Raw genomic sequence first — 27534 nt, forward strand, 5'->3', positions numbered from 1 at the left:
GAAGCCCCAGTTTCACTTTTGCTTTGCTTTCATATGTTCTGGACATGGTAGACATGTAAATACTGAACTGAATTAATCTTGACTTGATCTTAGGTGGTCATTCTTAGATGACAAGGTACTCAGCCATCTATCTCCATGGTCCTCCTACCATTTACATTTTCATACCTCTCATGTATCAAGTAATTTTAACATGCAGGACGATCCCTAACATCTGTGTTATATCTTAATTCACCACTTCTGAGTTTGACACTCATGCCACTCCAACATGCCAGGAGCTATCCAGACCCATGTTCTATTACCACTAGTCATGAGGTGTTATTCCAGCCAGGATGTGAGTATATAGACCCAAATTGCGCTTTAGACTCTGCTTCTTCAGAACCTGCCTAGTACCAAATTCTGAGACTGAGTTCTGTAAACACGGACTCTGAATTGGGAGTTGTAGATGGGAAGCTTTAGGGAAGTGAAAAACACAGGGTTGGGTAGTCAGAGACTCCACCAGTGACCAAGTGGCATCAGGTGCCCTGTCCTGTCTTCTGGGAAAACCATAGAGATTCAATTTCTGGTCCTTCAGAGTTGTTGCAAATTGAACCAAAGGGGGTCGGCTTTCATAAACATTGAAGAGAGTAGGCAGATTAAATTGTGCACCTGCGATCTTGACCCCAAGCAGGGCAAAACTCTCAAGTCTTACCAAACAGATTGTTATATATTGTGAGTTAGATTACTTATAATGGGAGGGGGGGCATGGCTGGTTAAAATTCCTTCCTCTTTTATGACACTACTACTCTCTTAGCAGATTAAGAAAACATTGATGGAGTTGGAGAGTAATTGATGAGATCTTCATTTTACTCCCGACTCTTTCCACTGTATGTGACTGGATCAATTGCATGAAGAGAAAGAAACAGCAGTTGGAAGAGGTAATGCCCAAGGCTTTGTCAGTCTTTGCTGAGTCTTATTCTGTTCACCTTGTATCTTGAAAGGCACATGTGATATTCTTATTAAATGCACAAACAACAGAAAGCCAAAAAGAGATAATCAATGAAAAACAAAATCTTGATTCACTGTAGCAGCAATCCAGGTTTAACATGTGCACAGGAAAAATGGTTCATTGGTTGAGTATTTGCCTACCATGCACACAGCTCTGGGCTCAACTCTCATATCAATCAGTTAACCAACACAGTGAAACATGACAGTATAGCTGCAAGATGAAGTTTTCTGTTCTACCTAACTGATGTAGCATTAAAAAGGACAGAATAAAATAAGTATAAAATCATTTGTATTTGTTATTAAGACAGACTGCCACTTTGAGCATTTTATGTCAGGTGGTCATCCATGCAATACTGTACACATAGATCCCTACAAAAACACAGTCAAGTTGCTAGCAGAAGCAATAATATCTAAAATGTATAGAGTCTTTACTGAATCCTAGGTGTTGCGCTAAGCATTTCACATTTAATCCTCATGATAACCTCCCGCCCATTGTGGGCACTGTCATTTTATCCTTTGTGTACATGAGGAAACGGAGGGGCAGAGTGGTGGGATCATCTGCTAAACTCAAGCCCAGGAGGACTGGGATTCAAACACACACTACTGATTTTATAGCTGCTTTTTATCTTCTTTTTAACCGTTCTTCTGTACTACCCTCCTACGGGCTTCTGGCCAGATATATTAATTACCTACAGTAATCTTGAACAACCCTGTGAAACTGCATTTAAACTTCACACTCACTAATAGGAAACTGAAAATTATGAAGATTTGAAACTAGTTGTCAATTTTGAGGATTTTGCTTTATGGTGTTTCTCTCTCTCTCTCTCTCTCTCTCTCTCTCTCTCTCTCTCTCTCTCACACACACACACACACACACACACACACACCCTCTCTCCCTCTCTCTCCTTTCTTCCCTCCTCCTTTCTTGTTTTATTTTTGAGGTAAAGTCTGTGCGAAAACTCATTATGTAGGCCAGCTGCCTTCTAAAGTCAGGATCCCCCACTCCCAGCCTTTTTGAGAACTAGCTGCAGCTTCAGGTGTGCATCACACTCACCACACTCAGTTAACAGACTGTGCAAATTCGCAAGTTACCAACTTTTTGCTGAAAGAGAAAGACTCGACAAAACTAGCAGCATCTCTGACAAAAGAGACCTTGGAAACGCAGTGTGAGGGAGTGGTGTGATGTTGGAGCCAACAAGGGAAAGGCCACCTGATGCTGCATCCAAGGACAGTGTTCAGGGCAAGGCAGCTCTCCCATTCTGGTCCTTATCAGTTGACACAGCTGGAGCATTGTGAGCAAATACTTTAACAGAGCATGTGAGTCTGTCACACAGTGTGATGCTCACCCATATGTGAGCTTGCCACTCTGCACTTTCTGAGCAACACATCCACAGGAAGACACAGCATGCCACGCAGCCCACAGTTAGAATATCCCCTGTGGTAGAGGATTTCTTGCAGTCTGTATGGTTCCAGTATTGAAGACTAGGTTGTGTAGGCACCACATCAAAGCGATGGATTTGTCTCCTTATAAGGTCTGGCTGTTATTTGGAGCTTTTTGGGTATGAAATAGATTTTCTGGCTAGAAAGTCAATTCTTTTTCACTGTTGAAGAACTGGCCACTAATCTAATTGTGGGACACACACACACACACACACTCCTGTGAAGTTGGATATGAAGAATCATCTGGAGGAACTGGTTAAATATTGAGTAGTAGGCCATACCTTTCCTTTAGAAGACCATTTAAGTAGATCTGAGGTTAATGTCTAAGAATCTGATTGTTGAACAAGTAAATCAGTAAGCGCTAACCAGGAGCCCACTAATTTACTCTTTGGGAATGATTGAGAATCACCTTGTCTACTTATTCTACAAAACAATTAACAAACACCAGTATATAGTCAACATGAGGATGGGTAACAAAATATTGGCTTAGGTTTAAAAAAAATCCAAGAATAAATTTTTTACTATGTTGGCAAAGATGAAATTATTAGAAAATATAATATATAGAAAGGGAGAAGACTAGATTTTTGCTCTTTGTCATTAGCAAAACAGAAAACATAAATCCATTTTGAAAACCTTCAACTACTTTAGAGAACGGTCTAAAATTGCTCTGGGGGAATCCAATGAGTTGTTGGAAAAGCTGTGTGATTCAGCTAGTGGATAGCACCTGTGTGGGGTGACCAACCAATCAGCCTTAACAGCCAGGCATATATGGAGTAGCTCCAGACGTCACCAAAACAGGTGTGGGTAAGAGTTGGCAAGTAGTGTAGCTGGCTCTCTAACCTTGGACCACTTTTTGTAGAGACCAGAGAAATCTTGCTAGCAAGTGTAATGTGTGTGTGGTTTTTGTTTTTTTATCAATCTTTTACTGTGCAGTTTTGTAAGCCAGATTTTCCAAAGGAGGTCCTCTGAAGCCTGAATATTTGACTCTCTGTAAGTATGTTCTTAAAAGATGGCTGCTAGCAGGTTCCACTCTCCACATTGACAGCTTGGTACTTATCTTGGTACTTGGTCTTGATTGCTGAAGTGCTTTAAACTTTAGAAACACTGTTTCTCTTTTAGGAAAGCGTGAAAACAGGAAGGCTGGAGATGTATTTTGTTGTTCACTGGGGACTTTTTCCCCTCAAAAAATGATTTAAGTTTAAGGCATATAAAATCACCAGCTGGCAGTTAACTGTTGCTGCTAAGTTAAACCTTGGTTCCTCTGTGACCCTGTCTTGCTCTCTTCCCATGGCTTCAGGTTTTTTCACAGACTTCGTCGGAATCATGAGAGATGAAATTGCAACCGCAGTTTTTTTTGTCACAAGATTGGTGAAAAAGCACAAGAAACTGAGTACACAACAGATAGAAGCCTTTGCACTAAAGCTGATGACTGTCTTGTTTGAAAAGTACAGAGGTCACTGGCACCCTGACTGCCCTTCCAAGGGGCAGGCTTTTAGGTGAGAGCTCATGTGGCCAGGGGAGGGAGGAATCAGTCACCAAGAGCGTCTGCAGGGAACACAACAACTTGTGTTGTCGGTCTCCAAGTAAGGGGCCTTTGCTGGGCTTCTATTAATTTGTTTGAACATGGCTTTAAGGAGGTTTGATGGATGGTGTACAGATGAACGCTACAGACCTGTGTATTAGGTACATTAGAGAGTTTCTCATTTGTTTGCCAAAAAAGACAGACCGTGGACGTCTGGTAACCCAATAATGTGATCTAATGTCATAACACCCATTCTGGGTTGCTGTATCAGAAGTTAATGAAATCTTACTTTCATTTGTAAGCACGCAGGGTAGAGGAGGATAAGAAGGTATGGGTAGGGCAAGAGCTGTCCCGGGGATGTGTGATTTCCAGCTGGAATACTCGCCAACATGCCTTGCTTGCCCGTTCTTACGTTACATTCTCCTCAGGTGCATCAGGATAAACAACAATGAGAATAAAGACCCTGTTTTAGAAAGGGCTTGTTCTGAAAGTAATGTGAATTTTTTTCATCTGGGACTTCCAAAGGAGATGACCATATGGGTGGATCCCTATGAGGTGTGCTGTAGGTGAGTACTTTCGTGGTTTTATGCTTGGTGTCCCCAGAAACCTTAGGGGGCTTAGCCAGCTCAGGTACCTTTATGAAAGATGATGGCCAAAGCACTGGCTTGGCAACAAGAACGCTATTTGATCATGGTTTCAGATGCAAACTTTGACTAGCCGACACGCATTTCCATTAGGGCTGGTTGACTTGGCAAGCACAAAGGCACTCCGGTGTATTTGCAGTATGACTTGGGTCATTGCAGCCTATTGCACACTGCGGATTTACAAGTTTTAAGTACTGCAGGAAGCATCCGGAAGTCAGGAATTGTCTAACACGGTGGACAATTCAGTCCATTAATTGACCCAAAAGAAAGAAAAAGGATTTTCTGTTTTTTTTTTTTTTTTTTTTTGTTATTCTTTCTGACCAATTAAAGGATATAGTTACAAGATATGTTCCCCAACTGTACCGTCAAGGAGCTTCAGGTTATATCATTCAATATGCTTTTTTTTTTAAAGAACTAGGACCTTTAAAATAGAGATCAAATTTGTGAGAAGTTGAGTATCTAATGAATGTTTTCTTTTCCTGCTTAGGTATGGTGAGAAAAAGCATCCCTTCACAATTGCTTCTTTTAAAGGTAGATGGGAGAACTGGGAATTAGCTCAGCACATCAGCTGTGCAGTCAACAGAGCCACAGGAGACTGCTCTTCTGGCACGTCTTCTGATGAAGAAAGCTGCAGCAGGGAGACCCAAGTCATTCCCAAAGTGAACAACCCGAAGAGTGTCTACCAGGTTGTGAGCAGCACTGTGTGTGGTGTACCTTCCCTCTATTCTAGAACATTCTAAAAGGAGCAGAAACCAGGGAAACGATAAAGATGAGTCCTCTTCCTGATGTCAGTATTTTGGCAGAATTTTTTCTGTCTCCCTACCCCTTGAATGTTTCCGCCATGTGTCTGAGTTCTTGAACGTGACATGATTCTTTTGTTGCCCTGTTTCTTCACAGAGCACTTGAAAGCAGCTGGGTTTCCTTATACATTAATTTCAGGTTCAATTGTATTAGTTAGTGGGTTTTTTTTTTTTTTTTTTTTTTGTATGAGACTCTCTAAATAGCCCAGGCTGGCCTGCAATGTATGACCCTCCTCCTCACCTGCTTGAATTTTGTGATTAAAGGTGTGTGCCTCCTCACTCAGTTTAGGAGATTTTATTAATCAGAATGAACCAGGCCTGACAGGAGCCTGCTCAGATGCTGAGTTTCTTTTCAGTGCTGTGTGGTTCCCTTTTCTTTGTGAGAGAGTCTCACTAATTTCCCCAAGGCTATAATTTTTTTATCCTCCTACCTCAGCTTTCCAAGTAGCTTCCATTAAAGGCTTTGCTATAACACAGCTTAAATGCTTTGAGTTACATTTAAGAATTCATCTTAGGTGTTGGAGAAATGGCTTTAGCATTTCAGGGAACTGTCTGTTCTTTCAGAGGACCCAGGTTTCTCCCAGCACCCACTTCTGTGGCTTATAACCAATAGTAACTCCAGTCATGGGGTATCTGATACCCTCTTCTGCTGGCCTCAATGGGCACCAGGCACCCACATGGTATATATACATACTCAGGCAAAACATCCAAACACATAAAAGAAAAAAATTCATCTTGTTAAAGATAGATACAAATTAATGATGATCCTCGAGGCTGGACATCTGCTGTAGGTGACTATTTACTTTGATTTCTTAGTTTGTAATCCCTGTGTTTTCAAGGGACTTCACTTCTGAGAAATGGGCTTATAGTCTCAAGATCTGCCTATTAGTCCCGTGATCTTCATAAATTGTTCTTCCTGTCTTTTCTCCTTCCTAGGTTGAAAACTTCAAACAGTCCTTCCAGCCGTGGCTCTGCCTCCCTCGTAGAAAGCATTTGGCAGATGGTCGTGGGTGCCTCCTGGGGACTGCATACCACCCAGTGCCCAAGAACTCTAAGTGGTGCAGGCCTGCAGGGCGTCGGGTGGACAGGTATCACTGGGTCAACGCACAGTTGTTCAGTGGTCAGACAGCGCCAGGAGAGCTTGGAGAAGAGGCCTTGTCTTCCCTAAAGCAAAAATGAGGCTAAAGCCAAGAAATGCCCCCAGTAGGAAAAAATGACGGCTTCAGGGGTGTGAGCCTACAGGCTTTCCTTGCACACAACACAGACCGTCATTGACTTTTAGCTACTTTTAATTCTTATTTAACTTTATGTAAAATTTTATGAACACTAGCTGATATATGTGCCTAGTAATGTGATAGAACGGAGATGTTGCCTGTGATAAAATAAAATAAATTATAGGAAGACTTGAAATAAATACTCTGTGTTTTTAACAAACTCCTAGTTCAGTTTGTTGCAAGAAAGTTTCAAGTCTTGTTTTAGTCATTGTTTTAAAAGTAGATTTTCAACCAAGGGAGATTGATCCTGACAGAAAACTCCTCTGGACTCGTCTTTTTTCTTGTAACCAATCTATTTTATAAATATGGTAAGAACTTGGTGGACATTTTTAAGATAAATCCCTTTTTGCATCTTTTGAAAAGTTTGATTTACAACTAAACATGAATAGACTTACTGATATGATCTATTTTATAAAAGTGATATTTGCTTCTTATAAAATTTCAAACTAAGCCAAGAAATGCACTACTGAAAGAAATAAAAATTCCTATTAGCAAGCCTCATGTGACCATTATAACATTAAATGGTGGTATGCTGCACATACACTTTGCATACATACAGATTTAAGAATGGGTACACAGAGCTTCCAGATGGCTCAGTAGGTAAAGGGACTTGCCATCAAGTCTGTCACCTGAGTTCAATTCTCAGGACACACATGGTGGAAGGGGAAAGTTGACTCCCAGAAGGTGTCTTCTGATCTCCACATGCATACCATGGCAGCTGCATGCGCTTGCCCAAACATGTAAGTGTGAAAACCTTTTTTTTTTTTTTTTTTTTTTTTTAAAGAATTCACAGATAAGCAAGAAGACCCATATTAGAGGAGGTACCCATTCAGCATTTAAGTTTGGTTTTATTTGATGTTTGTGAAACACCACAACTCTTATGTGAAATTGAAAATGGCTCTGAAATTCCACACAAATTATCTAATTCCTTGTTTGGTTTTTTGAGACAGGGTGTTTCTCTGTGTAGCCCTGGCTGTCCTGGAACTCACTCTGTAGATCAGGCTGGTCTTGAACTCAGAAATCCACCTGCCTCTGCCTCCCAAGTGCTGGGATTAAAGGCGCGCACCACCACTGCTCAACTCAAATTATCTAATTTCTTAAGTTTTATCTGGAACCCAACATTGTGTTAGTGCAGTACCTAAAGCTTTTATTCTCTCTCTCTCTCTCTCTCTCTCTCTCTCTCGTCTCTCTCCATATATATATATATATATATATATATATATATATATATATATATATATTGCTATGACTACCATCTGAATTAGGATTCTTCTTGTCACATCACTAACTTACAATGTCAGTGTGTGTGTGAGAGTTTGAGTGTGTGTGAGAGTTTGAGTGTGTGTGTGTGAGTTTGAGTATGTGTGAGAGTGTACATGTGCCTGAGTGTAAACTTGCTTGTGAAGGCCCAGGGTCTATGCTGGGTGTCTCTTCACTTGCTCTTTTCTGAGACAGGATCTCTCACTGAACTTAGAGCTTGCTGATTGACTAGATTAGCTGCTTTGCAAACCTCTTGTTTCCACCTCCCCAGTGCTGGGCTCATGTGGTCCTTGGGGATCTGAACTCAAGTCATCATGTTTGTACAACAAACACTTTAGTCATATTCTTCTCTCTAGCTCCCTCCTGTGTCATTAAAAAAAAAAGATTTAAAAAATATGTAAGAGTGTGTGCATATGTGCACCACTTGGGTGCCTGGTGTCCGTGGAGGCCTATTCTGAGCCTCTGAGCCAAGATGGATGGATACCTCCATCTTGGGGTATCCAGCTTGTGCAAGGTCATCCCAGCTGGGCGTTTTGACCATTTACCCTCTCCCCTAGAGAGGCTGAGAGGCCCAGAGATCACAGCTTAGTCCCCAGCCACTCCCCTACTGTCTGTTGTGTACAACACTGCCTTTTAAAAAAATTATGACCTTTCAGAGTAGTTAGAGTATATCGGCAGGGGACGATTAGGGGAGAGCACCTCCAACTAGGTGGGCACAGGGAAGCCTTCATCCCTGCTGGGTAATGCTTTTCAGGTGTGGTCTGTTGGCTGAGGAACACCCACATCCCTGTAAGTAACCCTTCACCTATGCTCTGTAAGAAAGCCTAGGAAACTCCTTTGTTCCCCTGAGTGAACTTTGGTGGAAACATGCTTCAGCTTGTCTTTGGACTTGGCAAAAGGGTATATACTGCTTACTTCTTCTGGGAAGGAATTTTAGCAACAAGGCCACACAAGAAGGTATCAGATCCCCCTGGAACTGGGGTTACAGATTGCTGTGAGCTGCAGTGTGGGTGCTGAGACCCAAACCGGAGTCCTCTGCAAGAACAGTTCATGTTCTTAACTGCTGAGCCATCTCTCCAGTTAGGCCATGGCATTTTTAATGTCAAGATGTAATGTTTATATTCTTTCCTGGGACAGTTATTCACCTAGATCTTTTCTTATAATTCTATTTTAAATGGTTCAGTGCTTGCTAAGAGTCTTTCGTATAAAATCTATTTTGTTAGATTTTATTAAGAGACTTTTCTACTGGCTCATAGGTGTGATACGAATTCAACTGTAGGTTGGTTTTTTGTTTTTATTTTTGTTTTCACCATGCTGATGTTTCCGGCAATGCATGTTGAAGAGAGGAAGAAACAAAAAACTCAGGCCCATTCGATTTCTTGGAACTCTTCGCCATGCACAGAAATTGTGCACATTTTACTTTAAATATCTGTTTTGTCCACCAATCTGGGAAATTAATTTTGTGTACTTGACTTAAATGTTTCAGCTAGCCATTCTGTATCAGTTTTTCTTGGAACATTGGATCTGCACAGTTACTTATTTTTATTTATTTGCCATCCTCTTTTTTATTGATGTGACTTAGGTAACTTCTAAAAGAAAGCATTTAATTGGGCTTAGGGTTCAGCTGTTTTGACTCCATGATTGTCAGGGAAGATACAGGGTGCGGGGAGCAGAGCAGCTGAGAGTTGACATCTCAAGCAGGAGGGGAGAGCACCCTGGGGACTGGCAGGGGGCTTTGGAAACCTCAACCTGGCCTTCTATAATGCATCCCTTCCAAAAGGGTCCTGCAGACTCACCTGGCGGCCTGTCTGAAGGAGGTGCTTTCTTAATGCACAGTCCCTTTTCCCCAGTGATTCTAGTTTGTGTCAAGTTGACAGAAAACTAACCAGCATGTGTCCCGTAAGTCCTTTTGGGTAGGTCTGCCTGGGACATAGTCTTAGCCTTTTATGTGAAAGTGTTTTTGTCTTTGTCCTCATCTCTCTAGACTGGTTCTACCAGTTACAGGGCTCTGGGTTGTCCCCCCTCCTGCTCCCCCAGTTTCCCAAGCTTTTATGGTTTCTTGTGAGCGATTTGATGACATTTAGTTTTCCTCATTTCTCATTGTTGGGTTTCATGATTCTTTGCTTTGCTCTTGGTGTGCATGTTTAATTGTGACATGTGGGTTTCTTAGGGCTTATCCTGTTGGAGAGTCATTATATGTCTTCAGTTATGTCTCTTGCTAAGTTTGCTCACAGGTTGGCTTTTGTTTCTTCAGTTACTTTGTTGTCTCGAATGCAGGATGTTGGGTTTTGTCCCCTAGGTCTTTCTGGATCTCTCTTCTCTTGTTCATATCCCATCAGTTATGTTGTTCTAGTCAACAATTCATGGGTGGCTTTCCCTCTGTGCTCCCCATGGGCACTTTTGATGGTGGAAACAGTTATTATGTAAAAAGTTGTCTGTCTTGGTGTCTGTCCTGGCCTTCTGGATAAGGGGGAGCAGACTTCTGGGGTCTGTTATGATCATCACTTAGTGGCAATGTGTAGTGTTACTATGTCATTTCCAATCTTGGAACACAGGTCAGCAACAGAGCATTTGTGGACCTTGTCATTTCTTTCCTTAGGTTGGAAGCTCCCTTCCATTCTGCTGCCTTACCTATCCTTTCTTACACACACACACACACACACACACACACACACACACACACACACACACCAAATTTTAGTTGTTTTTGTGAAGTGTATGAAGAATATATCTACTTAACTTCCTGAGAGTGGATGTTCACATACCCACTTTAGAAGTGAAAAAGTGATGTGTATGTGTGATATGAGGTATTCTATGTGTGTGTGGTGCACACATGTGAGTACATGCACCTGTGCACGTACATGTGGAAGACCAACGACCCTGGATATTTATCTCCATTTCTTATTGCCTTAAGATGGGGTCTCTGAGTTTGAAGCCCACTGTTTAGGCTGCACCGGATGGCTACTGAGGTCCTGGGATCCACCTGTCTCTGCATTCACAGCCATGCTGGGCTTTTTATGTTCATCCTGGGGGTTTGAACTCGGTTTCTCATGCTTGCTGTTATCATCTGAGCCATCTCTCCAGCACCCAAAATGATTTTTTAAGAATTACACTCTGGAGAAGCTGATAGTTGGTAAAACATGTTTCCGGGACATGCACTCCTCAGGCGCTGATGTTGGAACACCTGTTCCCCAGCTGGTGGCGCTGTTTTGAGAGTTTGTAGAACTTGTAGAACCTTTAAGATGGTAGGGTGTGGTTAACATGGCTGGATCCCTGGGAGAGAGGCTTTGAAGGTGCTAGCACAGCCCTGCTTCTGTTTCTGTTTTCCACTTCCTGATTGGTTGCCATGATGTGCTGGCTACCTCATAGCACTGAGCCACTCTTACTGCTGAAGTCCCTGAAACTATAGGCAAACCCAAATCTTTCCTTCCTTCCTTAAGTGGCTTTCACCTGGTATTTTGTCATGGCAATCCTTGCCATCCATGTCTGCTGCAGTTTTCTTATCTTCTATCTGGTTGAGAGGATACACATAGATGTTTGCACACAAGCCAGTTCCCTCAACGTCACCAACACCTCAGACTTTTAAAAAGGAACTTGCTGTTGACTTGACTTAGCAGTAATTACAGGCAATGCAGGGGGAAGGAGGATATGACCTTGCCTTGGGTCTCTGGCTTTTCCACTGTGAAGCACGTGCTTATTGAAAGCTGGGAGCTCTTGGTGTATTGATGGAGATCAGATAGAGATTCCGAAGAACTGGCCAGAGAATTAATGTGATCATGTTCTGGGAGGTGCCTTGTTTAGCCAAGAATGAAGAAGAATTCTGCACTACTTTGACACATCTCTCAGAGGCTCTGGACTCTTGGCCTTACTATCCTAAGGAGTCTTATGTCTGGTTTAATTCATCTTTACTTTGCTTTCTGGGAAATGTATTTCATAATTTGAGTAGCTAAAGTTTTTGAGGACAGGCACCCAATATAAATCAAATCAAATAGAAACCTTCTCTAAGTGCCAGAAAGTTTTAAATCTTGTGAAGCTCTTAAATGTTGGTTTGAGAGTGCCCAGTTCAAGCTTGGCCTGATGGGTCATGCCGGTAATCCCAGCTATATAGGAGACTGAGGCAGGGGGCCTCACAAGTTTAAGGCAAGTTTTGGACCACTTAATGAGAGAGTGTTTCTGGGCACAGATCAGTGGTACAACACTTTCTGAGCATGCAAAAGGCCCAGCGTCAATCTCCAGTATGGAAAAAATGATGTTTCATTCATGTAAAGTATGTGAGAACAATTCATAGCTCGTGCTTATGGGCAACTACCATTCTATTGGTGTTACCGTTTTTTGAAAGCAGCACCTGATTTTAATCAAAATGGAAACTAATGTAGCCATTTCAAAGCTTACACACTGTCTTAGTTACTTTTCAATCGCTGTGACAAAGCACTATGACCAGGACAACTTGGAGAAGAGTTTATTGTAGGTTTACAGTTTCAGAGAATTAGCTCATGACCACCATGGTGGGGAGCATGGGGCAGTAGGCAGGCAGGCAGGCAGGCAGGCAGGCAGGCAGGCATGATGCTAGAGCAATAGCTGAGATCTCACATGTAGATCCACAAGCATGAGTCAGAAAGAGCTGACTTGGAATGGTGTAGACTTTATGAAACTTTAAAGCCTGTCTCCAGTGACACACCTCCTCCAACAAGGTCACACCTTCCATCTTAGTCAAGGTTACTATTGCTGTGTTGAAACGCCATGACTGAAGCAAGCTGGAGAAGAAAGGGCTTATTTGGCTTGTTTCAATATTCAACATTGAAAGGAGGACAGGAACTCAGTGCAGGAACCTGGAGACAGGAGCTGAAGCAGAGGCTGTGGAGGAGTGTTGTTTACTGGCGTGGCTTAGCCTGCTTTCTTAGAGAATCCAGGACCACCAGCCTCGAGATGGCACCACTCGCAATGGGCAGGGCTCTCCCTCATCAATCACTAAGAAAATGCCCTTCAGCTAGATCTTATGGAGGTATTTTCTCAACTGATTCCTCCTTTCAAAAAACTAGCCAGCATACCTAATCCTTCCCAAACAGTTCCACCAACCTGGGGCCAAGCATTTAAATATATGAGCATGCAAGGCCATTGTCATTCAAACCACTGCACACATTTAATCCTTACTTTGCACGATGACTAACCTAACTATTTAAATAGAACTTAGCTGAGAGAATAGCTTCTAGCAGCAAAGAACTCCGATCCAATGATGACATGGTGGAAGAAACAAGAGACACTTCTGAGCAGATGTTCTTTATGGCTCGATTTAAAAACCCTTGTTAAACCTTAATTATAAACTTTATGGTGTCTCAAATAGTTTCATTTGGATCTTGAAATAGGGTTTGATCACGTAGCCCAAACTGGCCTGGAGCTCCTGACCTTTCTATCTTGGCCTCAGTGCTAAGATTACAAGTGTGTGCCATTAGGTTCCCCGTAGTTTCAGCTTACTTTCTCTGCAGTAATTTCTTCTATTATTTTGATTCATTGAACTTGGAGCTAAATGTAGAGCCGGATATAGACAATTCTTAATTGTGGCAAAAGATCTGCAGGGTGAAATGTTGAATGAGTAATGCCCAGTGTGGGGCTGGGGATATAGCTCAGTTGGTAGAGTACTTGCTTCTTGTGCATAAGGTCCTGGGTTCTAGCCTCAGTACTGGAAAAACAAACAAAATGAACAAACCCAATGAACTTATTTATTGCTTACTATTCACTGCTTACACAAATAAGGTTTGTGTAGAGGTTTATTGTTTTTGGTGTGGGGCATGCACAGGAGACTGAACTCAGGACCACATGGATGCCCTGCCACTGAGCACCGGTTCTAGCCCTATTGCATAAAGTTTTAATCTTTTTCTAGTCTGCCTTCCATTGTCAAGGATGCTCCTTTACAGTTGCTGCATTAAAAAAAATAATTATCTCTGCTATTCATCTTGCTGTGCAATAAAAAGAATTATCTGAATAAGGAAAGACTCGAATTGCAGCCACTGCATTTGTAATTTTAGTAGGTTTTTAATTTGGAGTTTGTATGTGCAATCATTCCATGTACTGGTGGTCTCTCTCCTGACCTTTAATTCACTCTAGAAACTTCAGCTTCATATGATATCTTACTGATTGGGGTGCTTCAGCCAAGCCCTGCAGAGAATTCTGTCACACAGTCTCCATCTTAAGTACATTGACACATAGTTTACATTGTCCCTGTTGACACACAGTCTCCATCTTAAGTATGTTGACACATAGTCTACATTATCTAAGTTGACATGTCCTCAGAAATGTCCTTACACTTTAATATGTTACTCAGTGGTAGAGATTTTCCTATTCCAGGAAGTGGTCAGTTTACCTAACAAGACACTAGGTGTAATTCTTTAAGTCATAATAAAGACATCAAAATTGTTCCTTCTGTGGCAGACACTTTACATTTGTATGACTTATGCATGAAAAGACAGATATTCTCAAATAAGTAGTTTACATTTTATCAGATGTTGTATTGAATATTTTCCACCTTCTAGATCTAAAAATAAAATAGGAAAAGAGTTAATTTTATCTTTAAAAGGTTCATAAAATGAAAAATAATTTCTAGAAGTCAGGAAGAAAATAGGCAGCTCAGTGGGAAATGAGTGAGATACTCAAACACTTGAATATTCACACACGAAAGATGCTGAGTCTCAATAGTTATTATAAAATGAAAATTCAAACTCTCTGCCATATACTATACATCAGAAGAATGGGTAAGTTACAAGAGATGTAAAATGCCAAACGTTGAGGGAGATGCATAAGTATTCCGCTTGATTGCAGCAGAGCGTAGTTTGTTATTTTGGAATTCTAGTTAGTATTTACTAAGGGGAAAAAGTCTATTCCTTGGGGCCCCACTCCTACTGGAGGTGTTATTTCCCATTGATGGATGCTGAAGGCAGGTCACTCTTCCTTAGGGAATGAAGCCACTGGTAAGCTGCTCATGCCCCAGTTGATAGTCACACACATGCATATGAGCAGTGCTATTGGGTTCAGGGTTATTAGGCCATGAAGTTGGGAGGGGGATGGGGTGGAGGAGTTGGAGGGATTGGTGCATGTTGTAAAAATGCATAAAACTTTCAAAGAATATTTTTTAAAAAGCATTCCTGGGACCCAGAATTTCTCCTCCTAGGTCTCTATAATCTTATTTAATCACACATGGTCACTAGGAAGTAGTGGAGACTAATTGTAATTCCTAACTGGAAAATACCCACATATATATCAATAGTTGCATGAATAACTCTACACATGGAATTCAGCAAAGGGAACCTAGTTGTGTCTATTTGCCAAAAGATGGATGAATCTCAAAGCTGAATACCAGAAGCGAGAAATAAAGTGACATGCCCTTTGTGATTGTTCTATCAATTTCATGGACACACACAATGTGTTTGAATCGGGGTTCTCCTTGTGCATAGGTGACTAGAGGATGCAGAAAGTTCTGGAAAGTCATTCTGAGGCAAATCTTGTAGATAAGCTATGATGGTTTACCCACAGTAAACCATTAGTGATTTCTTTATTTACCTTTTTTTGTGGCAAGAAGGTCCTATTATGCTATATGTATACCCCAAACTATAAGCTTATGTGTCTCACCCATAAATATGATTTGCTTACTTTTAAGATTATATTAACGTTTTAAAAAATTATAAAGGTAGTCTTCAACTCAGGCATTAGAGATAATTTTAAATAAAGTAAATTAAGGCTGGGACTGGAGCCAGTTATTTCTGTAGGTAACAAGTTGCCGATTCTGGTTTTGATTTATAGGTCACTACATTAGGGAAACAAAGACATTGATATTCTTCTCTCTTTGCTTCTATTTTCATAGATATTATTAAATAGTAATTTTGGTGATTTAGAATCAACTAACCTTGGCACATAAGGGCTCACAGAGCCTGGACCACCAACCAGATAGCATGCATGGGCCAGACCTAGTCCCTCTACACACATGTAACGTGTGTGTAGAGGTCCTCATGTAGGACTTCTAACAACATGAGCAGGAGCTGTCTCTAACCCTGTTGCCTGCCTTTGGATCCCTTTTCTTAACAGGATTGCCTTGTCTAGCCTCAATAAAAGAAGATACAGCCAGTTACTACAATGTACTATGCCAAGGTGGGTTGATAGCTGTAGGAGGCTTCCACTTCTCTGAGGACAAAGAGAGGATGTATGGGGAAGAGAAGAGGGAGGTGCTGGGAGGAGAGAAAGGAGAGGAAGCTTTGATTGGGATGTAAAATAAATAATGAAAAATAATTTTTTTATGTCATAAAATCATAAAAAGGGAAATTTCTTAACTTGTAAAGACTTGACATTTTTGGATTGGGGGTAGAGCTTAGGGGTCTTGAGCACCAGCCTAGCGAGTGCAAAGCCCTTGCTTGGTCTCCAGTACCTCAAAAGGTTCCTCATATTTTAAATATCTATGATTAAAAACAGCTTCTTACAGATCAGTAGCAGTTGAGCGAGAAGGCAGTGGACCCAAGCTATTCTTTTTCTCTTTCATTGGTCAAGCTCTCCTGTTTCTCTCCTCTGTTACGGATACTTATTCTGCATAAGGGTGGAGGAATAAACTCTATGATCTTTTGGGTTCTTTGTAACTCAAAGATCTAAAGTCTACTATCTGTTGGTACTAAAAAGGTTCTTTAAGTAATAATGTGCTTTAAACCATACCACTATCAATTCTCAATCTGTTTATCTGCTGTTATGTCCAGCCATAAACATGGCCGTAAACACACACTGATACATTGAGTGTATATGCTGACGTATAATTCCAGGGCTGTTGATCACCACTTAGACATGGCTTCTCACCTTTTCTTTGTCGCTGAGTCCAGCTCTTAATATTGTTAAGATTTATTGCTTTGCCGAAAGGACGCTTTTAATGAAGTGCTCCATATTGTTGAAGAGGAGAAGATCTTTGTTCTTCTTAATATACTATAGAGAATATGAAGGACAGTGTTAATATTCTTGCTCTTATTTTAAGTACTGTTGGATCTGCTAATCCAAATGTGAACCTAGTAAGACAGTACATGTAAAATTCTTAGCGTAACATTTGACACCTGACAGGAATATAATAAGTGTTTCTATTGCTCCTCTTCCCAAACATCTGCAGATTGGATAATGTCAGTATGTAGCTTCAGATTCAAAAGAAATATATCAGTGAGTACATCCAAAGTCTGGTAGATGGGCTAAATCATAAAACCAACTGGCATCCTTGGTCTCACGTAGCTCATACTGACGCAGTAGAGGAAACACAGAAGAAAAGTACAGGTAGGAAAATGTTGGAAAGTAATGGAGAAAAAACAAACTAGGACAGAGTAAGGAAGAAATTGTGCATGAGTATAAAAGACCACAAAATAGGATAGCATATGAGGGTGTCTGCACTGGGGGTGACAGCATGTGAGAGTGTCTGCATTGGGGGTGACTGACAGCATGTGAGGGTGGTTGCATGGGGGGGGTGGCTGACAGCATGTGAGGGTGGTTGCATTGTAGGTGGCTGACAGCATGTGTGGGTGGTTGCATTGTAGGTGGCTGACAGTATGTGAAGGTGGTTGCATTGGGGGTGTCTGACAGCATGTGAGGGTGGTTGCATGGGGGGGTGTCTGACAGCATGTGAGGGTGGTTGCATTGTAGGTGGCTGACAACATGTGTGGGTGGTTGCATTGGGGTTGGCTGACAACATGTGAGGGTGGTGGCATTGAGACTGACCTGTGAGCAAAGACAAGACAAAGGCAATGAGGGAGTCTGGTGTTTTACCTCCTTGGACCAGGCTTCTGGATCTCAGTTCTACTTGAGATGTTGGGGTGGACCATTTTTTGTTGTGTGGGCTTTCCTGTGTGTTCTGTAAGCAACATCCTTTTCTCTACACACTATTTGTCAATAGGACTTCCTTCCCCTAAATTATAACATCAAAAATGTCTCTGACATTGCTGAATGTCCTTTGGGGGACAAAAATCACTCCTGTTCAAGAAGCCATCCTATAGTGGGAAGAACATTACAGGCAGAGGGGACCCTTCAGAAGCAATATATATTGCATGTTTGGAGTTGGATAAATGAAGTGGGCAAAGACTGTAGGTGAGGACGAGAAGGGGGATCGGCTCCTTCCATTTATTTAAAATGAAATGGGAAGTCACAAAATGATTTTGAGAAGATATGGTTTTTCTACTAAAAGATCCCTTTTCTGTGATAAGACTAGACTGAAGAGAGAGGCAAGAATGGTCTTGAGGAGACCGGTTGCTATCAAGACATCCAGACAATCAAAAGATCCAGACAAGAGATGGTGGTGGCACTAAGTGGTGGCAGTACCATTCATCAGACAGTGGCCAGATTCTGAATATGTTCTGGAGGCAGAGCAGAACTTTCCTAATGAGTGGGCTGTGGGGTATCCAATACAAAGGGAAGACCTCATTGTGTAACAGTAGCGTGTCTGACTCCAATACAAAGGGAAGGGTTTGGTCTGAAAAATCTGAAGAATGCAGTTGCCATCAACCAAGAAGAACATGCTTTTAGGTGGATCACATTTGGAAAGATAAAAAATTGGGTCTTGGACATGTTTAGTAAGACTTTGAAGTCACGTAGGTGCATACAATTACTCGGCAATCTGATATGAGTTGAGTTAGGAAATAAATATATCCACAGGACTGAATTATGGTCCTCTAATTCTGAGAGGTCAGAGAGAAGAAAAGGAAGCAGGAAGCAGACAGGAAGGAACAACCAAAAGCATGGGAGGAAAACCAGAGGCTGCACAACCCTGGGAGCCGAGTGAAGAGATGTGTGGGAGAGGAAACAGTGAGCTAAGGGACAGGGACAGAGAACCAACTCTTCTTTTCTACAGGAGTTGGCCTATGACAGACTATGTGGTTGACTTGATTGGACTTAGAGCTAACAAAGACATCATCAGCCAAGCACCACGCTTGGGTATGTCTTCTAGGGCAGCTATAGAGATAAGTGTATCATAAGGCTCTGGCCAAACCAATGGTTTAACTCAGTGCTAGATTCAAAATTTGAATGGATCGTTGGGAGCTGATGGAACTGTGAAATGCTAGGTTACTTGGAGGAAGTGGGCCTTTGAAAGCATGCCTTGAAAGGTATACCTGAGCCCCAATCCTTTCCAATTCTCCCTCCTATGTGTCATGAAGGGAGCAGACCTAGTCACATGCTTCTGTTGCCATGATATGTTGCCTAGCCCTGGGTCCAAAGCAATAGATCTGCAGTGTAGTCTCCCTGTAGCATCTTTGACTATGCTTAATGACATAGTATAAACCATGGTAGTCAAAGAGACCTGCCTACTATATTGGTGGGCTCTGCAAGAGAGGATACTAGTGATTCAGGAAGCTCCGGTGTAGCAAGCAGTGGGTGTGGTCTGTTCTCTGGATATGGTGTGTTCACTGTACAGTTACTACTGCAATGGGAGTGGTGGCTCCTATTGGATAAGTAGAGTCTCCTTAGGCACTATTGTTGTGAGCTCTGTTTAGGACTGTAGCCTAAGTAGTGGTGAGGGGCCTGGAGCACCTTGTGTTTGGAGCAGTCAGTGATGCTGGCCCACACCACTCATAGAGGGAGGCAATAGTGGGGCTTCAGCACCTTTCTGTTTTGTTCACATTCTGTCCTGACAGCAGTGTGCATGTAGGGGTTGGGCAGTGGTGGGAAATCTATAGGTAGGGTGGCAGCTGGAACTATGGTATTTCTTTCTGCTGCTGCTGATGGATGCCTGGTATTAATGCATTTTTGGCAATGGTACTGTGACTATTGCCAGGGAAAATTTTTCTGCCCCCCCTTTTTTTGATCAGTGTTTGCTGCTGGCAAGGAGGTGGTTAGAGCTGTACTCACCTGCTCTACCCTACTCTTCCAGGCAGTGCCGGAGAGCTACTTAACCCCTCTCTCACACTCCTGCTAAGATGGGGAGGCTATCAGTGTGAACCATAGTATTGCTTCCCTGCTTACTAGTAGCAGGATCTGAAAGGGTGGGAGATACTTGCCTTCAGTCCTGCACATGTGCCACAGCTTTGGCCTTAGACGCTGAGTGCTCTGATGTGGCTCTGATGTGGTTCTGGGTTGGTGACACCCTCCATTTCCCTGTGTTACAACACTGCCCCCTGCAGTGCAGGTCCCCAACCACATAGCTTTCCTCTGTAATTGTAACACTGTGAACTGTGCCCTAGTTCTTTTCTCTTGAAATAAGAAAGTACGTAACTTATTTTGGGTCTTACAGAAGCCTGCAATCAAGAGATTTTGGGTTTTTAAAGAGATCCAAGACTTTTAAATTATTGAAAAAATGTAAAGACTGACTGTGAGGTCTTTTAAGTTGTACTGTACTATATGGCATAGGCATGAGATTTGGAGGGCAAATAAGAAAGGAACTGTTATGATTTCACAGGGTTATTAGTATGTGCCAAGTTGACAAGAGATTGACTTATGGTTCATTTTGGTTATCAACTTGACACACGAGAGAAGAGGGAATTGCTTCTATGAGAGAGGGCCTGTGAGCACATCTGTGAGACACGTTCTTGACCACTGACTGATGTAAGAGATGCCAGCCTACTGTGCCATCCCTGGGCAGGTAGGCCTGGGAGGCATGAGAAAGCTGGATGTGAGTCTGAAAGCAAACCAGTAAGAAGCATCTCTCCATGGGAATCTATTTGCACTCTCCAGGTTCTTGCCTTAGTTTCTCTTGACAATGGACTGTAACATGTAAGCCAAACTTTCCTGAGTTGCTTTGGTCATGGTGCTTGATATAGCAACAGAAACCAATTGTGTCCAAAGTGGGGCTACTGTGCACATTTCAGGTTACCAAGCAAGTTCTGCAGTGTAGTCTCCCTGTAGCACAGTGCTAGGTGGGCTGCTGGCCCGTGAGAGCCAGAGAGCCATGACATTCTCTAGGAGCTACTTCAGCACTGAGGGCTGGTGAGCCCCTCCCCCTCCATGCAGCAAGGGTGGTGATGCCTGAGACTCTGTTTCTCTTATGGTGCTGTTGCCTCAAGTCTCTCATGTTCCCAGGTTCTCTGTAACTTCAAGGTTGTGCTCATCTTAAAAGGTAACTATGTACCTGTTTCTTTGTCGAGGAGGAGATGGATTCTGGGAGCCTATATTTAGCTATCTTGTATCTCCAGGATCTTTTATTTTTAATTCGTAAAAGGATTAGGAGATAATATTTTCATAAAGGTCCTTAATAATAGCATATTGTTAAGGCCACAGTCAAGTTTGCATAGAAAACAGCACATTGTGTTTGGATAAGTGTGGGATAATTTCGTACTCTCATTTAGTCTCTGAGTCATAATGAGGCTACAATAGACTTCCGCTTATTTCTTGATAATAGGTGGTGACGACACAAGCAAATGTTAGAAATATCTGAATGGGCTACGTACCAAGCCCTTTTTCTTTGTGAAAGAGTTGATTTTTAACTAAGACCATGGAATATATAAGATAAAGTTAGTTACCTCTTCTGATGACTCTCTTGGCAAGCAGGGCTCAGGCTTCCTCTCAGTGAGTTTAGAGAGGAGATCTCTTTCTCTTTCAGAGATGGGCTGCTCTTTTAACAGAATAGCACTTAGGTTTTGATCAAACTTATTGTCCCAGGGAGCTGCTGACATTTGCAACGTAGCAGTGAATGCCTCCTTGAAGTAGGCTCTCAGCCCCTGGCCAAAGAAGAAAAAGGACAGATCAGTGTGACTCGGGAGTAGTTATTAATTAACGGTTGAAAGGAAAGTGGGCTCAAGACCGTCTTTACCTGCCATCTCCCTAACAATTTCAGTGAGTTTTATGCATTAACAGTGTTGTCAGAGCTAGGTTGCATCTTAATGTGTTCTGCCATATGCTATCCTAGGAAGTCTGACCAGGAAAAGCCTTTCCCTGGACAGTGGGAACCAAAGGCCACTGATGGGTCTCCAATAGATCCAACATATTGCAAAGCATACAGCATTTGTTATCCTGGGGAATGATGACTGAGTCACCGAGAAAGACAAGCTCAGTACATGTCATAACTACCTTATAAAACAACTCCAGAAATCTGGGGTTGGAATCCTGGTTAAAGTCCCCGGTAGCGATGTGGGCCAGGCAGTGGATCAACAGCAGAACAAAACTTCCCACGGATGCCAAGCACCCTCTTTCAACAAACAGGGTGTTTTCAGCGCTCTGAGGAGGAAAGATGCCCAGGCACAGACATGTCAACCTCAGGAAAATTTCCACATTTCTCAGTTTACTTAAAGTAAGACTCCTTGAGTTTAATGATAATTTACTAAAAGGAAGCTTCAAAGATGAAGAAAAAATGTGTTGTAGTTCAACTTTGAAAAAATAACTTAGCCCACTTTCTCTCAATTTGTTAAGAGTTATTTATTTATTTTATGTATATGAGTACACTGTAGCTGTCTTCACACACAAAAAATAGGGCACTGGATCCCATTACAGATGGTTGTGAGCCACCATGTGGTTGCTGGAAATTGAACTCAGGACCTCTGGGCTGGAGAGATGGCTCTCAGGTTCTCAGATCACTAGTGAGGCAAGTTATCTGAAAAGACATCCTCATCTATCTCCCCAGGGAAAAGCTTAAGATAGTTGGAATCACTCTGAGAGCTGCATGGGTAGACTAGGTGTGGGTTAGGAGGATGAGGTGTGTGTCATAGACACCACAACTTGAGTCTAAACTCTTGCTAACACTTAGACGGTTACATAACATCTCTCAGCCTCCACCGTCCAGTTATAAATGGAGACAAGACAGTACCTGCCCTTTAGGTTGATGAAATAAAAAGCAATACGTGTAAGGCATTTGATAGCTAGCTAGTACCTTTCCCGTGAGAATCCTGGCTCCCCCCCCCCCCCAATTAGTAAAATGGAACTAAATTCTAGCTGAGTTCATAGTTTCTTTGTAGGTCAAATGAAATAATGCTTATTTTGTGGGTTCCTATTAAAACCCCTAATGATACACAACTAACCAAGTTTGAACTGTTCTGGGTCTCATTGACTGGCTGTTTCTCCTTAGAATGGGTCATGAGGGGACTGTCATCATTGCTTAAAATTTACCATCAGCTTCGAGTTACCAAGAAGAGGCTTCACTCTATATACCTGAGGAACTACTGAGGCAGGAAAAATGTAGGGCCATTTCTGTGGGAAAATATGATTGTGCAAGAGACCCTGAAGCCAGACCAGGACTCTTACGGGAAACACCAGTTTGGAAATGCCAGCTGTACAATGGCAGAAATCCATTAATGGGCACAAGGCCATTGTGCTTCTTGGGGTACCAGCCAGGACATTGCACTTTGCTGATTAGAAAAGCTCTTACTCAGTGACATTTATTATGTTTTAGTTAAATGGCTTTTCCCCCTTCAAAGGGGAATAAAACTCATTAGGATTTGAGGGAGAAGAATGTTTTATAAAATTTGTCCCTTTTGCTTCTCTGCATCTTGACTAGATCCCAGAATTCCTAGTCTGTATCTGAGGGTGAAATTACATCACCTGATAGAAGAAGGAACCTTGGAAGACATTTCCTGAGACTTCCATGGCAGGTACATGAGAAGCAATCTGTAGGGTGGTTTCTGGAGCCTGTAAAGAGAAGCAAACACAACCCAAACCCACCCTTTGCTAAAAAGTTTTCTCAGCTATGCATCACCAAGAAGAGTGAGAAATAGATGCACTGCAACATCCATTTAAATTGTAAAACTATTCAGGGGAAGTAGAATTAGAATACACTATAGGAAAATGAACTTTTTAGCTAGTATTTTATATTTATACCAGTTTTTATTGGTATAAACAACGGTCATCACTTCAACCCTCTACTTCCAGACTGGCAGACAGACCTAGAGCTTGCTATCATAGTGCCTGGATTCTAACCCTGGTTCCACCTTACTGGTTATGAGCGTGGTAAGTTGTTTTGACCATTCTCTATCTTTCTCAGTGTGGAAATGGGAAATGTAACCATATTGGTGTCTTTCATGGTGTTTTTGAAACAATTAAGCGAGTTACCTCATGAAAATTATCAACCTTTTCTGGCATCTAGACAGTCTTTGATTCATTTATGTACATGATTAATATCATGTACATAATCCAATTTTAGATTGCTGACTTAAGTCCCATGAGTTGCCTTAAGGGAGGCAGTTTGCTGCTGCAGGAGCATCTTCTTAGAGAGAATTTGTAGTGGAATCTCTTTGCGGCCACCCTGACCTTCACAGTGTCTTGGGAGACTTCTAGAAACAGACTTACGTGAAGCTGAGGAATGAGGAGGCACAGGACAGAGAGGCCGTACTGGTAAACTACAAATTCCCATGCAGAAAGCTTCGTGACGTGCACAGTTTCCAGCACCTCCTGCATCGTCTCAGTCTTCAGGAGATTCTTCAAAGAGTTTTTTGGTTCTGCAGAAATCAACACAAATTGGTAATAGTTTTCTTCATATGATAATGATCCGTCAACAACAACAAAACATGACAATTCAACTTAGAAAAATGTTCACTCCATCCATCTGTCCATCTGTCCATCTGTCCATCTGTTTATTCTCCAGTGAAGCCTGTGCCCATTCACATGGAAGAATGAGTCCCAGTCAATAGGAATGGAAGACCTGGAGGGAGGCATGGGAATGTTGGCACTGCTTTCCTCTATTTTAACGTTTGGAGCACTAATGTGCCATACTCAGAATCCTGTCTGGCAGACAGAAAACACTTAGTAATGTTGGATATATTCAGATTTTTGCTCATCTATAAAACTCTCTCTCGTGAGCCTTTACATAATTGCTCTAAGTGGGTGTATGTCTAAATGGGACTTTAGACATGTCTATTGTCTTATTCTCAAGAGGATAGTGGGGCAGCAATGTGGAGTGAGGAGAGCAGAGGCCGTAAGAGGACCGTGTCCATGTACAGGCTGTGTGTGGCCCTGGGAGAGCCACGTGCTTCTGAGTATTGGTTCTCTCAGTTATATAAGAAATGGGCAATAGAATCAGAGTTAGCTTTACTGGGGCAAACAAGACAGTACATCTGAGAAGGCTTTACAGTGGTTGGAGAGGGTAATCCTTGTATGAGATCGATATCTCTGCCTGTATTTCTTGTGAAAGGAATTAATCAGATTGATCGACCCCCAGAATCAGCAAACATTTCCTGGTAGTATATAATTGAGGCTTTGCCATCCAGGAGCCTCAACTTGAGTTCCTAGGAAGTGTGTTTTATCCTCATGCTAGGAGACACACCTGTCCTGGCTATCCTGCCCTGGCTAGCCTATCCTTTCCTGGCTTTGCTGATGTACACTGATCTGCCTTCCTGTGCAATCATCAACGGAGTATGATACCTGTATATCTTTTGGCACTACCTCATAGTACTGGATGGTTTTTGTAGGTAGCAGGTTGAGAGTGAGACTCTGGGAAAAGGCTCCCCAAATTTCAGCTGAGCTACACATTAGCAAACTATTTACTTGACTACTTACTTATACAGAAGCTTCAGTTTTTCTTACCTATAATGTGTATATTTAAAAAAAAAAACACCTATTTTTTCCAGGTTGTAAGTGAGTTACCATAGGTTTAAAACAATACATGGATAAAATACCCTTCATTGGCAAAGTGACCTGGGTGCTTTTTTTAAGGGGAAAATACTCTTTTCTTTTGGTTCTCCTGTTTTGTTTCTCCCACTGTCTAACATTTCCCATAAACTCCAGTTTTCTATGTTGACTGCATGCCAAGGTTTAGGCTCAGTGTTTGAGTGGAAGGTAGACTACCTTTAGGAACTGTCTTCTAAGAATTGACTAGTTGTAATTCAATGGCACTTTGATTTCTACCTGCTATGTCTTATATAGAAAAATCTCTTAGGGGTCTGAGTAGGGTAGGGGCAGGGAGAGGAGGGTGCCTGGTGAGGCAGTGTCCATATTCCTCGGATTCTCTGTTTTGAGGCTTGGCGGTTGTACCATCATTTACCTTGAGTGCATCATAATAATCTTCAAAGGAAAGGAGTTTACCTGGTTGGAGGTGTATTTGTCTTTGTAGTTCAGCTATTTCCCTGGGGTTTTGGGGCCAGGCATCTATTTTCTTCATTATGGAGAGTAATGGTGGCATCCAGGTATGGTCAACTTTGTCTGCATCTGAAAATGAGCGAGTGAGAACATAGTAATGCAGCCAAAGCGAAAGAAGATCCTAAGATCTTCTGGTCCTTCAGGCCTGTAATCCCAGCTGCTTGGGAGGCAGAGGCAAGAGGATCACAAGTTCAAGGCCTGCCTGGGCTGCAGAGTGAGTTTAAGGCCACAGTCTGCACGCACAATTTAGTAAAACCTTTTCTTAAAATAAAAGACGGGGAGGGTGGGGAACAGGCTGGAGATGTATGTCAGTGGTAGGGTACTTGTCTAACATGTACAAGACCCTAGGTTAATCTCCAGTACAGCTTTCTTCTCTCTTCCCATTTCCCTCCTTCCCTCCCTCCCTCCTTCCCTTCCTCCTTTCCTTCTCTCCCTTCCTCCCTCCCTTCCTCCCTCCTTCCCTCCCTCCTTCCCTTCTTTCCCTTCTTTCCTTCTCTCCCTCTCTCACTCCTTCCCTCCCTCCCTCCTTCCCTTCTCTCCCTCCCTCCCTCCTTCCCTCCCTCCTTCCCTTTTCTCCCTCCTTTCCTTCTCTCCCTCTCTCCCTCCTTCTCTCCCTCTCTCCCTCCTTCTCTCCCTCCCTCCTTCCCTTCTCTCCCTCCCTCCCTCCTTCCCTCCCTCCTTCTCTCCCTCCTTCCCTCCCTCCCTTAACTCTTTTCTCTGCCAAATATGGCATTATGTATGAGAGGCAGCCTCTAAGATGGCTACAAGGATCTCTCCCAATGTGTTTTAACTCTGGTGTGATTTCTTCCCCTTTAGTGCCGGTTGGATTTAGTGATTCATTTCAACTGAATAAAATAGGGCAAGTGATGGAATGTCACTTCTGGGATTAATGCACAAGAATCTGTCAAAGCTTTCACTTTTTGGCCTGCTTTACTTGCTCTGAGGGAAGCAGCTGCAGGCCGAGCTTTCACTATCAAGTCTTTGTGGTTAATAGCCTTGACCTGGGGAAGATCTGTCAGTTACCTCAAGGGTGAGTGTGGAAGTCAAGCCTTGAAATGTCACCCTGGTCAGTACCTAGACTGCAGCCTGCATAAGACCCTGAGCCAGAGGTACCAAAATTCTGACCCATGAAACTATAGGCTAAAAAGAGGTTTTGTTTTCTCTTTTTTTTTTTTTTTTTTTTTTAAGCTTTGATACATTGGAGTAGTTTGCTATGCCACAATAGATAATTTATATATCATGTTTCTCTGTATCTTTCTTAAGCAATCTATTGTGGCCTGCTGCTGTGGTCCCTGAAGCCCTAATTGCAGTATTGGGAGTATCAGAACATGGTCAAGGTTGTCAGAAGAGGAAGGTGGGCAAGTGGCCGGCCTGACCTGCACCTGGCCTCTGATCTTCCAGCTCTAGAGGCCAGCCTCGATCCTCTGTGAGCATTGCAGTGATGCCTCTCAGGAAAGGGACCAACAGGGGGCAAATAGCCTGGTTCCCGAGAGACGTGGTGACTGTTCCATAGAATCTCTCTCCAGGATAATTCTCCAAACACACCGGCGTTCCTGAGGCCTTCAGCTAGGATGAAAGCAAGAGCTGAAGTCCACGCTTGGATCCCCCAGCTTCATAAA

The 27534-nt window shown here is 42.4% G+C and overlaps 2 protein-coding genes across 7 annotated transcripts in view; one reads left to right on the forward strand and one right to left on the reverse strand.

Annotated features, from left to right (window-relative positions):
* The first annotated feature begins 2352 nt into the window (after positions 1-2352).
* On the forward strand, positions 2353-27298 carry Btg4 (BTG anti-proliferation factor 4). Of its 4 annotated transcripts, XM_076925170.1 has the most exons (6): positions 3235-3414; positions 3722-3920; positions 4375-4512; positions 5078-5276; positions 6327-6478; positions 27179-27298. In XM_076925170.1, exons 2-6 carry the CDS (start codon positions 3748-3750, stop codon positions 27288-27290), a joined length of 774 nt encoding a protein of 257 aa, XP_076781285.1. In that variant the 5' UTR covers positions 3235-3414; positions 3722-3747; the 3' UTR covers positions 27291-27298. The 4 variants fall into 4 exon arrangements, with proteins under 4 accessions (XP_076781287.1, XP_076781285.1, XP_076781286.1 ...); XM_076925172.1 differs by lacking the exons at positions 3235-3414; positions 27179-27298 and adding an exon at positions 2353-2516 and having other exon boundaries at positions 6327-6824; XM_076925171.1 differs by lacking the exon at positions 27179-27298 and having other exon boundaries at positions 6327-6824.
* The window catches only part of LOC143439190 (uncharacterized), a 36500-nt gene continuing 21333 nt past the window's right edge, over positions 12368-27534 (reverse strand). For all 3 annotated transcript variants that reach the window (XM_076925169.1, XM_076925168.1, XM_076925167.1), the window contains 8 exons: positions 27292-27481; positions 25862-25984; positions 24131-24279; positions 23387-23473; positions 21923-22069; positions 21376-21573; positions 16751-16873; positions 12368-12678 (listed from right to left, as the gene is read on the reverse strand). In XM_076925169.1, the coding sequence (XP_076781284.1) occupies positions 16793-16873; positions 21376-21573; positions 21923-22069; positions 23387-23473; positions 24131-24279; positions 25862-25984; positions 27292-27481 (975 nt within the window). In that variant the 3' untranslated portion in view covers positions 12368-12678; positions 16751-16792. The remainder of the gene's footprint in view (positions 12679-16750; positions 16874-21375; positions 21574-21922; positions 22070-23386; positions 23474-24130; positions 24280-25861; positions 25985-27291; positions 27482-27534) is intronic.

The sequence above is a fragment of the Arvicanthis niloticus genome, chromosome 26 (genome assembly GCF_011762505.2).
Source record: "Arvicanthis niloticus isolate mArvNil1 chromosome 26, mArvNil1.pat.X, whole genome shotgun sequence".
Classification (NCBI taxonomy): Eukaryota; Metazoa; Chordata; class Mammalia; order Rodentia; family Muridae; genus Arvicanthis; species Arvicanthis niloticus.

Bases quoted from the DNA above. Each gene is read 5' to 3' on its own strand.
- Btg4 (XM_076925170.1), top strand. From the start codon at position 3,748: ATGAGAGATGAAATTGCAACCGCAGTTTTTTTTGTCACAAGATTGGTG. The intron at 3,921-4,374 runs GTGAGAGCTCAT...CATTCTCCTCAG, and splicing joins TCCAAGGGGCAGGCTTTTAG to GTGCATCAGGATAAACAACA. The intron at 5,277-6,326 runs GTTGTGAGCAGC...TCTCCTTCCTAG, and splicing joins ACCCGAAGAGTGTCTACCAG to GTTGAAAACTTCAAACAGTC.